The sequence below is a fragment of the Nelumbo nucifera genome, chromosome 4, assembly GCF_055504915.1.
Source record: "Nelumbo nucifera cultivar China Antique chromosome 4, China Antique-T2T, whole genome shotgun sequence".
NCBI lineage: Eukaryota > Viridiplantae > Streptophyta > Magnoliopsida > Proteales > Nelumbonaceae > Nelumbo > Nelumbo nucifera.
In genome coordinates, this window is record NC_142652.1 from 13452838 (window position 1) to 13466368 (window position 13531).

Consider the following 13531-nt stretch of genomic DNA (forward strand, 5'->3'; position numbering starts at 1 on the left):
TTATAAATAATGTACTTATTAATTAACAGTAATATAATTAACTGTAGTTATTTTTAAACTATAATTTACAGTAATTACATTTAACAGTAATTAATAAATACATTATTTTTTAAAAATAATATATTTTTAATTAACACTGATTATTTAATAGTAATTAATAATATATTTTTTAATTAACAGTAATTAATAGTAATTATTTAATACATTATTTTTCAAAAAATAATACATTTTTAATTAACACTAATTAACACTAATTATTTTTAAACTGTAACTAAAATAAACTGCAATTAACAGTATTTTCATAAACTGCAATTAACAAAGTAACAAAAATAAACTGCAATTAACAGTAACGTATTTATTAAATAACATTATTTTCAAAAAAAAAAGAAAATTAACAGTAATTATTTTTTATAATTAACAGTATTTTCATAATTTTTAATAATTAACATTATTCTAAAAAATACTGTATCTATTAATTAACAGTATTGAATACAATATTTAATTTACACTGTTTAATTATAATAATCAGCGATTATCACAAAATTAACCGTAATTATTTTGTATAATTAACAATAATTATTAATATAATTAACAAAAACCAACATATGGTAATTTAATAATTAACAGTAATTCTAATAAACAGTAATTAGTTTCAAAAAATTACATTTATTTACATATAAATAATTACAGTATTAATAAATACATTATTTAAAAAAATAATATATTTTTAATTAAAAATAATTAACACTGATTATTGTAATTAACAGTAATTATAAGTTAAGCTATAAATTATAATTACCAGAAAATTACATTTAATTAATTAACATTATTTATTAATTAACAGTAGTATAATTCACAGTATTAAACAGTAATTATAATCTAAGCTATAAATAGCATAAAATTACACATGATTATAGTTGGAGAGATAAGTTCCATTTTTCTTTGTTTTTCGTTTTTCTTTTGAAATGCACCGCTTTTCCATTTTAGGGTGGTTTTTCTTTTTCCTTGGATTATGAAATGCAAGTTCGGTATCTCTTCTCCATTTCAGGTTGGTTTTCAGGCGAGCCACCAAGAAACACTTTGTTCAAATCGGTTCTGGCCTTTGAAAGCTTAATGTAAAATACATTAGTGATATGTATTATGTTATAAATGGCATAAAATTACAAGTTATAAATGATTTTATTAGAAATATTTACAATTGCATTATTATTCTTAATTTTTAATAATTAACATTATTTTAAAAAATACAGTATTAATTAATTAATATTATTAATTAGAAATATTTATAAATACATTATTTCACTTTTTTTACCAAATCCCGTGCATCGCACGGATTCCCGCTAGTAACCCTATTAACAGGCCAACGGCTACGGCTACGGCTACGGTGTAATCTTTTATGTACGAAACAGTAGCGTGTTCAATCGTGATTGGTCAGTAGCCAATTCCCTAAACTTGGTTCGCACCAAATCCTGTATCGACTCGTACATCCCTCACAAATTGGAGCTCGGTGAGATGCACAACTCGATTCGGTGAAACTTACTACAGTGTACATTTGAGCTCCCACCGGTAAATCGAGATCTGCACCATTGGATTGGATGCCATCAATTCAAGTATCAAGCTAATCTGGATCCGATGAATAAGCTACCTCATGCCTCGCACGCATTAAGATAAAAACGATGCCGATGGTCAGAACTATTGTATATTTTTTCAGTAAAAAGGGAAACTCTTTTATAGTCCTCTCAGTCCTATCATTCTCCACTCATTGTCTCTTTCTTCACTTCTGCAGCAGAAATGGCGATCCATATACCCTCTCGTCAACTTTTCATCAACGGAGAATGGAGGGAACCCATCAAGAAAAAACGATACCCGATCATCAACCCCACCACTGAAGAGATCTTAGGTTCCATGTTCCCTTTGATATTTTATTTTGTTTGATTATCTTTTGCCATTTCTACCAAATTCTTTTTTTTTTTTTTTCTGATTGAGTTGATCATGCCAACCAAGAATTTCTGTTAGATTTTTCCGATTTACTTCTTCAGAGTTACTCAATTGCTTACTATGCTGTATTTTTTATGCGGATTCTTATTTTTTTTTTCCTTTCCTCGGGCTTCTCTAATTTCTATTATTTTTATTTGTATTATAATAAGTGATCTAAACCGCTAGAAGGTTGGTTTATCACACATCTGATTTTGTTGAGCTTGCGACGTGTTTCAGGGGATATACCTGCGGCGACTGCCGAAGATGTGGAGTTGGCAGTGGATGCTGCTCGGAGGGCCCTCTCCAGGAACGGAGGGAAATATTGGGCATCGGCTTCCGGGGCTTATCGCGCCAAGTATTTACGTGCCATTGCTGCAAAGGTATTTGATGTGTTTGTTTGGCGGATTTTCAAGTTAGTGTAGTTCTACTGCCTTGAATTCGGTGTTTTATCTGTTCCAGAGCTATCCAATTGGCTTGGAATCCCTTTCCGACCATAAGAATACTTAGTTTACTATTAGTTATGAATTTATGATCTGCCTTCTGCAATTTTACTTGTATTATTATCTGGGTAAATTATGTTGGAAAATGGGAAGTATTTTGCTTGGGAAGACTGTATGGTTGCAGGCTGGATTTCTTTTTGATATGGTACTTGTTGGCTTGCATGCCGAGCTTGACAGCTCCTAGAATATAATGGAATAATGTCGGACTAGATTTTTTTTTTTTTGGATTTTTGGCTTCTGCATTGTTCATTGTGATTGATATGTTTAATATTTTTCTCAGGGAGGAAACTAACTTTCAGACTTCATTTTTACAATATAAATGCCTCTTGCATGGAAACTATTACTTTTCCATCTCTTGCATATCTAAATTACAATTACAACTCATAGTCCCAAAGCTCGGAAGTATCAGGTGCCGCAGTGGCTAAACTGAATGACTCATTGCCTTGTCATCCGGTGGATAAAATAATTAATTAATAGAACCTTCTAGTTACAGTACTCAACCAAAGCTTCAGTTTCAACCATTCGGTTCAGCCATTTTGGCTGTTATCAATAAGCACCTTAATCTACAAATCATTCTAAGGTTCAAAAACACGGAATGTGATGCTTTGTTCTTTAAATTGTTTTTTTTTTTCTAATTTACTGCTCACTAGTGTCAGTAGTATAGAACTGTAGATTACAATATTTTTTTTTCCCTTATCATCCAGATTACACCATGTATTCCATCCTTAACAAATTTCTGGGTGACCATTAAATAAAACTAGTGTTGTGTACATCAGGTTTGCAAAAGCCTGAAATGGTTTTGGATACAAACTGTGATCCATTTTTTCTTTAGGGACACAGTTTATACTGTAGGAAACCAGTTAGGTAGAGTTCCTTGCAGTTCTCTGCAGAAGTTGTCTTAAAACTTAACACATGCACGCATACGCGCATGCGCGTGCGCACACACACACCCAAAAAAAGAAGCATTCCTCATTAAGGTATAATATAGTGTGAAGTAAATAAGCTGCCTTGTTTTCAAGTGTTTATCGCTGACTTAAGTTTTTCACTTTAGTGAACAGTCTTAAAAAATTATTGTACTTTACTACTTTTCTTTCCTATATTTTGGATATGGAATTTTCAAATTTTTCAATTGCAATCAGATAAAGGACAGAAAGGATGAGCTAGCTAAGCTAGAAACTCTTGATTGTGGAAAGCCACTGGATGAAGCAGCATGGGACATGGTATTTGTTTCTGATGTCTTTTGAAAGTCAAATGCCTTGAATTCCATGCATGTTATCTTATCTGTTCTATCATGTCATGCAGGATGATGTTGCTTCATGTTTTGAGTATTATGCAGAACTTGCAGAAGCTTTAGATACAAAGCAAAAAGCTCCTGTCTCTCTTCCTATGGAGGCATTTAAGTGTCATGTTCTTAAGGAACCCATTGGTGTTGTTGGGTTGATTACTCCTTGGTATCTGATTTCTTCCTCTTCATCATCATTAGTCCTCTCTCTCTTTCTCATTTTTTATTTAACTACCATGTTTTACCTTTTATCTCTTTTTTTCCTTTCCCTATATTTTTGGATTTTCTTTAACATTTAGAAAGATTAACTGTATTCAATTCTATTTATAAGTTTTACAACACAGGATTTGAGGCTAGCCTGTTTTGATGATGATAATATAATGTCATCTATTTGGAAACTCACGGTTATTTGGTACATGTAAACAATGATTTGTATTAGGCACTTGCATCCCCTTTATGTGTTTCAATTAAGTAATCGATTTGGGTATTTGTAACCTTGCAATAGATTTGGCTGTGGGATTTTCTTATTTGATGTTTCTGAGGATATTGATGTGTATTAGCTTGTCTATTACAGTATGGATATCAAATGTTTAAGTATGCAGTCGCTTGTTATGACTCACCAAGTTAAGATTTGAATGATGGATCATGAACTTGGTCCACCATCATCTGCTACTCTGATTCTGTTGGTCTTTGTAGTTCACAGCTTTCCATGGATAACCTGTCATATGAAACAATGCCTTTACAAGCTAGCACTGTGCATTAGAAATTTCATGTATTTAGATGGCAATAGCTGACAAATGGAATGCTACATGCTGGAATGCTTTTTGCGAGCATACAAAGCCCATCCTCTTTCTAAGTTATAAGCTTGCATAAAGCAGTTAGCTTTATGCCTTTATGTATATGCACTCCTACATCTACAAACTACAATGGACACTTATGCTTTTAGAACAACTTCTAGTCCCCAAGTTATTACATATTTCTTTAAATTCTTTCTTGATCTTAACATAAAGAACTATCATTTTACTCATTATTGGCATCAATGAGCTCAATACTTGGTGACTTTTAACAATCTCTTCTATCCCCTGTTCACTGAAGGAACTATCCTCTTTTGATGGCTACATGGAAGGTTGCTCCTGCCCTTGCTGCTGGTTGTGCAGCTATATTAAAGCCATCTGAGTTGGCATCTGTGTAACTCTCTCTCTCTCTCTTTCTCACACACACACACACAAAATCCTTTCATTTACCTGTCCTGAAATGGTATTTTATTATGCTTTCATTTGCAGGACTTGTTTAGAGTTGGCTGAAGTATGTAGAGAAGTAGGCCTTCCTGCTGGTGTGCTAAACATTGTGACTGGATTGGGTGTGGAAGCTGGTGCTCCTTTGGCATCTCATCCTGATGTAAACAAGGTCCAGTGTGTTTTTGGTTGTTTTTATGTTGAGGAAGTAATGTGGAATCTGATCTTATTAGTGTTTCTTTCAATCTGATTATTGTATTATTGTTGTATCTCTTGATACACTATATCATGTATGTTATGCATGGTATATTTCAGGTTGCGTTCACTGGAAGCAGTGCAACGGGAAGCAAGATCATGACTGCTGCTGCTCAAGTTGTTAAGGCATGTTCAAGCCTTATTTTCTAGTTATAATTCTTGCCAAATCTATTTTCATTTTTTAAGCTGATAATTTGGTTGGCATGGCAGCCTATTACATTGGAACTTGGTGGGAAAAGTCCAATCATTGTCTTTGAAGATGTGGATATTGAGAAAGGTTAGTGCCTGCGAGCAAGTGAGGAGTCTTTTTTAACAGTTTTCCCTGTGGGTGGGGAAATCGTTAATTTGAAATTCCTCTTCAGAGGAAAAGATTGTAACTTATCATGCATGGGGAAAACTGATTGTTGGAGCTTCTTATCTATTATTTTAAGCCTTTAGGCACTCCGACCTGCCACCACATAATTTTACTGCAAAACCTTGTATAGATATTTACTTTTTGTCTATCATTCTGGGCAGCTGTGGAGTGGACCCTTTTTGGTTGTTTTTGGACAAATGGCCAAATCTGCAGTGCCACATCTCGTCTTATTTTGCATGTAAGTATGAGATATAAACTAGGTAACCACACTACACATAAAAGCATTTTTTCGTGTCTTTGGTAAATCTACATTCTCTCCCAATTTACTCAAGTTTGTCTGCAAAGGAAGCTAGGTATTGAAGAAACTGATAAATAACATGGATTTGCTAAAGTGCTTCAAATTATTGTTGGTTTACCTATTATCTTTTAGGCAAGTGGACAGTTTCTTACTATCATACATTTTTCTTTCAGTAAAATTACCCAATAATAACCAAATGCTTGGAAAGTAGAACGATATCCATAGTGCAACAAAATATTTGGAGGACTTATTGTAGGTTTTTGTCAAGCAAGGATATCCATTATAAGAAAGCAGCTTTAGACAGGATTCGTTGGCTATGAATTTTTGGGATATTTCCTCTTTCAATTCCTACAAGAGACACAAGAAGAATTGACCAGGGAGTTCCCTGTATCCAAAGACCAAATAGGACTATTCTTCAAGAGATGCTTACATTCACTTGATTAAGTCTTGCTATTAGGCATCTGTTGGTTAAGTTCCCAATTGATGATGCAACTTTTGACTTCCTACTTGTGATCCCACTTCCTCCATCTCTTGTAGCACTTTCCTTCCACTTTTGACTTCCTCAGCTTTCGGCTAAGGGGGGAAATAATTGAACATGGGGGCAATTATGGCTGGAGGGAATAAGGAGAGTCTTGAGGCATTTATAGCTATGTCAGTTAGGAATAAGAAGAGTGTGGGCATTTATAACTTGGCCAGCTGGGCATTTATTGAGGGAGTCAGTTATGCTGTAAGAAGAGTATAAGAAGGGGCTTTGGGGGATGGGGGAGGGAGACTTTTGCTGAGTAAAGAATTCAGTGAATGCTTGGGAGAGCCGGCGGTCTCTCGAAGAACTGACCAACCGTTAATGTTCTTCTTTTCTTCTGAATGAATACCAGTTCCTTTGTTGATGTTCTAGTTGTGTGAATTCTGCTGTGTGTCTGAGATTTGTGTGTCAAGTTTCTGGGTCTTATCAGAAACATCTCTGGAAAAAGTTATATGAATGGCCTATCAGGGTCCAAGTGAAGCCCTCTCTTGGAGCACACTTTGTTCCAGTGCAACAGGTGGTGTCTTCCAACTTGGTTCATCTCATGCAAAGTTCAAAATATCATACAGGGCGGTATGCTGGTAGGGCATATCGGCCTGTATCTGTACTGTTTTTTTTTCCTGAATCTGGTTCAGAGGGGCCAGTCTACCCCCTGAACCACTCACCGACCCGAAACACCCCTGTAGGGGCATATCAGGAAGGCTCCGGTACGATACGTATCGGCCGATACAGGCAGATATGTGACAAAGTTTTGAACCTTGATCTCATGAGAAATTCTAATTTGTGCTCTGCAGTCTATCCCTCGCAAAATCTATGATAATGAACAAATTGGTAGGTAATGGATCTGAAGCCTTGCTAAGGCTCTTTGTATTAATGTTTGCTTACCACTTCACCTAATATTTTATTCTTTTGAGATTAAAACACATTGGTAACCAGATGAATTCTCTGAAAAATGGTTCCTATCTTATTTGTACCTTAATGGAAACTGGAAAGATTTCTTTTTATGCATTACAAAAAATAGGTGCTACTTCTACTCTTTTATCATGCTTTCTGCATTTTATGTGCCCTCAATGAATCAAGGAGTCTGTTTGTTTTTTCACATTTTTCTTGTTATGATAGGCTTTTTCCTGCAGCCAAATTTGACCATATGGTTTGCCAACCTAAATATAGATGTTTTTAGATGATTTCATAAGTTCTCTGCAGGGAGTGCTGATTATTATTATTATTATTATTATTTAGATGATTTCATTTGTTGCACTTTTGAAGAACAAGGATTTATGTCCATGTCCATTAAATATGTTAATAGACAAACACTGTCATGTACCCCGAATTGATTGTGCATAGATATGTTAATCAAGGCTTTAAGGGTCGAGGTATATTATATATACTCCACCAAACATTCCATGTATACTGGTTATATGAAGAGAGATGTCCCTTTGTATAATATAAAATTTCAGGAAAAGTCCTTTTTTTATCATATTTTTGTAGTTATATTGTGTATAAAATTTCAGGAAAGCATTGCCAAGGCATTTCTTGAGAGACTTGTTAAATGGACCAAAAACATCAAGATTTCAGATCCCTTGGAAGAAGGCTGCAGACTTGGCCCTGTTGTTAGTGAAGGGCAGGTAAGGAAGCTTTCTCATTAATACTTTACTTGTCCCATACTTTTCTACCTTGCAAATTGTAGAAATCTTTTATGATTGACAAAGATCTGGAATCTATTCTTCTTTGACTTTACTGACTGTTGTGGACCATTGGTTTATTATTGATAAAAAAATTAAATATCCTACTATAATGATAGAAAAATTCTTCTATGTCAATAATTCTTGTACTTCTTTTAGTAGTATGATGATGGTGCAATTTATTTCTAGTGAAGCATCCATAAGATGGATAAATATTCACATAACCAACAAGTTTTACTAGCATTTTTCTGTGGAAATCTTCATTTTGTTTGTTGTAGGATAATTTTTTACCCAACTTCTGCATGCAGATTTGTAAAAAAAGAAGTCTCTCTTTTGTCTGCTCTTCCTGTTATGAGCTTAAAGCTCAGTTTGGGAGGAGTACAAATACAAATATGTAGAGTGCAAAACTTTATATTGTATTATCTGTACTATACATATTTGTATTTGTACTCCTTCCAAACTGAGCCTAAGGGAACACAAATATTGCAACTTGAGAAATGAATAACTGTGTCCTTTTATTTGAGTTTTAATGTCTTTCAATGGAACTGGTATGAGATGAGACCATCTAATTTTCTCTGTTTACATCAGTATGAGAAGATTCAGAAGTTTATTCAAACAGCCAAGAATGAAGGTGCAACAGTTCTATGTGGAGGTTGCCGCCCACAGGTAAATTATTCTGCTAGTAGTATCTAAGGGTGCAACCGTGCCAGTCAGGTACCTGACTTGAATTTACACATCATTGGGATTCAAATTTTGGCAAATGCTCTACTCGAGCCTGCCCATGTTGCAGCCCTAGTAGTATCTGGACTGTTTTTACTACTGATTTATTGGTGTATGACTGAATGATCTCACAAATGAACGACAGCATCTGAAGAAGGGGTTTTTTGTCGAGCCAACCATCATAACAGACGTAAATACATCTATGCAAATTTGGCGGGAAGAGGTTTTTGGGCCTGTTTTATGTGCTAAAATATTTAGTACCGAAGAAGAAGCAATTGAATTAGCTAATGATTCCCGGTGAGCTAATCTGAGTATTTCTTTGCAAACTTGTTTTGACTTTAACCTTTGGTTTGAGATTTTTGAATTTGATTGAGATGTGCTATTGACCTTTTTACAGTTATGGCCTGGGCGCAGCAGTAATTTCAAATGACCTGGAAAGGTGTGAGCGCGTATCCAAGGTATAATTAAATTCATGCCAAGTAAATAACAGCCATGAAACCTGAAATTGAGTCAAAGTTGAAAAAAAAATTCCATCCAAACTCTTAAGTAGATCCAATCACCCTTGTGCATGGTATTGACCTCTTTTCAGAGACTTTAAAGGATAAAAAAGAAATGTTCAACAACCCTTTGTATTTCTGGTGCACAGGCTTTTCAGGCAGGAGTTGTTTGGGTGAACTGCTCTCAGCCCTGCTTCTGTCAGGCTCCCTGGGGAGGCAATAAACGGAGTGGTTTTGGGCGTGAACTAGGAGAATGGTGAGAATCCTAAATTTTAAGTCAAATGCATCTGTTAGCGCCACCGGTATATACTGAAAGAGTCTGTTTTGCAGGGGGTTGGACAACTACTTGACCGTGAAGCAGGTTACACAGTACACATCAGATGAACCATGGGGATGGTATCAGAGACCTCCCTCTCCTTCAATGTTGTGAAAATTTCCAGAGCGCTCGATAGAAATGTAGAATGCTAAGTATTGAACTTGACCACGGCGATGGTTAGATTGATAATAAAATGGTAAATAAACATTGTAGTTCATCTTAGAAATTATTGGGTAAGAAACCGGAACTCTTTGTTCACTTGATTGAGTAAAACCTAAAAAAGCTTCTACCGTTGTACGCCCTTGAGAAACAATGTTATGGTTATGAAGAGAATAGATATTGCCATTTAATTGTTATGTTATATGATGAAGGCCTCGTTTGGGGCCGGGGAACTCTCTTATCGAATGTAATGAGCAAGCGACGGAGAGCATACAGAAACATCTGAAAACAACAAGTCTGGATCGAAACCCCTTTTCAGGTATTCCAGACCAATATAGTATTACACTGGAAAAATGAAGTGTTAATATAGTATAACACTTTTATAGACGTGATTCTGAAATCCTCCAATTTGTACTTGTGCGATTCAAACCTCAACTCCGCAAGCTTTTCTGGTTCCACAATTTGGCTCTCCATAAGATATTGCAGTTTGCAGAGCATGAATTTGCGGATTTAAAGATGCACTTTCTACTATTTTGGCAGATTTTGATTTGAAATCCAGTCTGAGCGGGTGTAAGATTGTCCAATCAATTGTTTTAGTCAGATTTCGTGTTTCAAAATTCAAACCATGCTCTCCTCCTCATCAACTTAGTTGGATCATATTTATCAATTAGTACTTGGTAATTATTGGGGGCAAACGGGATGCTTTTTAAATGAGTGAGAACATTTATCAAACAGGATTACAGCATAGCATTAGTAAAATTTTTGCGTCACCGATTTGTATTGACGGCATCGACTGAATCCTTTCGTATACGTATTTAGCAAGTTGGAAGTCGGAACACGATAATCATGTTGTAAACTGCAATTGACTATTTCTTCTTATCGTGCAACTATAAAACTATTGTAGTTTACAAAGCTTTTGGGTTCAGTTCAGACCCCAGAGTGATGACAGCAGCGTATGTTTGTTGGAACTTGAATGAGATGCAACGTTTCATTCATACCCTGGGTCCTGGGACAATAATTTAACAATATTTTGCTTCTCTCTCCTCTCTCCTGCAGAGAGCAAAGCAACGAGTCTAATGACCGACCGAATCTAATCCCACATGCCCGAAACAGTTTAAAAAAAAGGGGTAAATTACAAAGACCCCCCTTACCATGGGTTCTGTGGCAAAGATCCCCTGTACTTTGTTTTGCGACAAAGACCCCCCTTATGACTGTGAGACAAATACTTCTTTGTTATCCTTCCGTTGAAATTTGCCATTGCAATATTTTTTAATTTCCATATTACCCTTATAATAATTATTCTGACAATTGGAAGAAAAGCATTGTTTATCTTTCCCGACCTCACCCTCACAATACCAGTGGTGACGGACTTCTATTGAAATCCTTCATCTTTCTCTCTCTCAATCTCTCTTCTTCCCCTTCCCTTTTCTTCTTTCCTATTTCTTCTGTTTTCCATTCCTTACAGATGAGATCGGATTTGGCACACCAAAACAAGATTTCTATGCCAACCCTGTACTAACTGCTCCAAAGTTACAGTTCATCTGATGATGCAGTAGTTAGATTTTTGAAAAGATTCTCTGGCTCTTGTCTTCTCCTCACCAATCACCCCTTTACACACTCCATGAACTCCATGATTACTATGTCTAAGTGAAAAAAGAGTCATGAGAGAGAGTATATGTATTGTTTGAACATGATAACTGATCCATCCTTAAAAACTTTATCTCCATTGATACCCATCTCTCTATCCTCCGCACCTTCATTCTTCCCTCCTTGCGTCTCAACATAGCCAAATAGCCATGCTAGCGAAAGAAACCGGATTCTTGTAATTAATCTGTCACTGTCATTGTTTGGTATAGAATGAGCTTGATTGGAATAGTACTAGACGAACGATCATGGCTAGTGTAGGAAGATGGAGCAAAGAGGAGGAGAAGGCGTTCGAGACTACAATTGCAATGCACTGGGCTGCTGATGACTCAAAAGACCGATGGGAGAAGATTGCTTCCATGTTTCCAAGTAAGATTGTAGCTGAACTGAATAAACACTACGAGCTTTTGGTCGAGGATGTAGATGCAATTGAGTCGGACCGAATCCCGATTCCCACTTACGTCAAGGAGGAGGCTGCCAGCAGCAAAGATCAGCACCTCTTTCCTACTTCTGCTTCTCGGGCTGCTAATAAGAGGTTGAACTATAATTTTGGAACTGGGTTGGGCACTGATTCAGGCGGGTTGGCATCGGACCCAACTCAAGCTGCTTCCAATGTCGATGTTCACCCATAAATCTTGTTTTGGTGTGCCCAGTCCGATTTTGACAATGTAGTTGGATGTTCCGAGAAGGTGGCCTGACTTGATTGGAACTTTGGTTTTGGAGCCTCTCAGACCTAGAGGGGATGTTTTGTTGATAATCGATTGGATAGAGCGAACAGCTGTTGTTCGTATATCGTGAGGTCCGAAAGAGGAACAGTATTTTTCTTCTAATTGTTCGAATAGTTATTACAAGGGTAGTATGGAGATTAAAATATATTGTAATGGTGAAATTCAACGGAAGGCTAATGAAAGAGAGTCTTTGTCTCACAGTCATAGTACAGAGGGGGTCATTGTCGCAAAACAAAATATAGGAGGTCTTTATAATTTACCCAAAAAAAAACACTGAAGTTGCAACTTGGTATTGCTTCCACGAATTAAAGACGACTTCAGCACAGAAACTGAAGGGGAAATGCTAGCAGGGAGGCATGGAGGGAGATGACTGATGAGGGTGTTGATTGTTGAATTTGAATGGAGACAGACAAGGAAATGGAGGTTGTACTTCTCTACGCCTAAAACGTTCAGATAGGAAATTTCCCTCTAACGCGGGACCGATACAAGAAACCTTTTGTTACGAACAAGAGCTTGTAGAATGTGGACCTTTTTTTTTATTTATTTATTTTTTTATAGAAAAAACTAGTCATAATCATGAGGGTACATAGTAAATTCTCAACTGGCCCATAAATAGATGGTTATCGTATTTGTAGATACTTTTTGTCTGATATCTGCTTGGACTTGCCGCCGCAGTCAGTTGGCTCGGCGGCACATTAGTAAATTGACTTTGGGCTGGGCTTGCTGGGTTCGAACTTCCAAGTAAGGCTATAATTTGGGCCGGGTTGGCCTGAACCCAACCCTAACTCAACCCAAAAAAGTTGGGTTGGGTTGGGTTGGGTCAGGTTGATGTTCAGGTTAAGATTAGGGTTGAAATTCATTAATCCGATTTTATTTTGGGTTTGGTTAGGGTTGATCCTTTAGGCAACCTGATCCAACCCAAACATGATTCTATGTCATATATAAATATATGTTATATATAATATATAACACACACTAATTTGATTAAATGTATGATATTTGTATAGGCCCTGCCACATAGTATCATATATTTTTTTTAAGATAATCATTTCACTTGATCCTAATCAGAAAGACTAAAACCTTAATAACATCATTTTATGTTTTTTGAAAACTTTACTCTTCATCTCCCCTCTGTTGTTTGTCGCCCATAAAAGATTTATCGTAAATCATAATTCATAATAAACTATAGTCATTTCTAACACTTGTTTTTCTGAATTTTGTATCAAAAGAACAAAAAAAAAATCAACAAACAAATACTAATGAAACATATGATTAATATATATACTGAAAGTTGAGTTAAGGTCTAAAATCAATAAATTATATGAGATTTTAAGAGACAAGAGGAAAGTTGGATTAGGCC

General features: G+C 35.9%; 1 protein-coding gene and 1 pseudogene across 1 annotated transcript; both read left to right on the forward strand.

Moving 5' to 3' along the window:
• Positions 1-1699: 1699 nt before the first annotated feature.
• LOC104607975 (aminoaldehyde dehydrogenase 2, peroxisomal-like) lies at positions 1700-9990 on the forward strand. Its single transcript, XM_010273778.3, has 15 exons — positions 1700-1900; positions 2215-2357; positions 3617-3697; positions 3780-3928; positions 4855-4947; positions 5043-5166; positions 5310-5375; positions 5460-5526; positions 5766-5842; positions 7937-8050; positions 8696-8773; positions 8973-9124; positions 9225-9285; positions 9474-9580; positions 9655-9990. Exons 1-15 carry the CDS (start codon positions 1792-1794, stop codon positions 9752-9754), a joined length of 1521 nt encoding a protein of 506 aa, XP_010272080.1. The 5' UTR covers positions 1700-1791; the 3' UTR covers positions 9755-9990.
• Positions 9991-11691: 1701 nt separating this feature from the next.
• On the forward strand, positions 11692-12075 carry LOC148792031 (protein RADIALIS-like 4 pseudogene; annotated as a pseudogene).
• Positions 12076-13531: the final 1456 nt, after the last annotated feature.

What these genes read in the sequence shown, in the direction of transcription:
- LOC104607975 (XM_010273778.3), top strand. Translation starts at nt 1,792, where the DNA reads ATGGCGATCCATATACCCTCTCGTCAACTTTTCATCAACGGAGAATGG. An exon ending in CTGTTGTTAGTGAAGGGCAG is followed by an intron (nt 8,051 to 8,695) that starts GTAAGGAAGCTT and finishes TGTTTACATCAG; the next exon opens with TATGAGAAGATTCAGAAGTT. An exon ending in GGGCGTGAACTAGGAGAATG is followed by an intron (nt 9,581 to 9,654) that starts GTGAGAATCCTA and finishes TCTGTTTTGCAG; the next exon opens with GGGGTTGGACAACTACTTGA.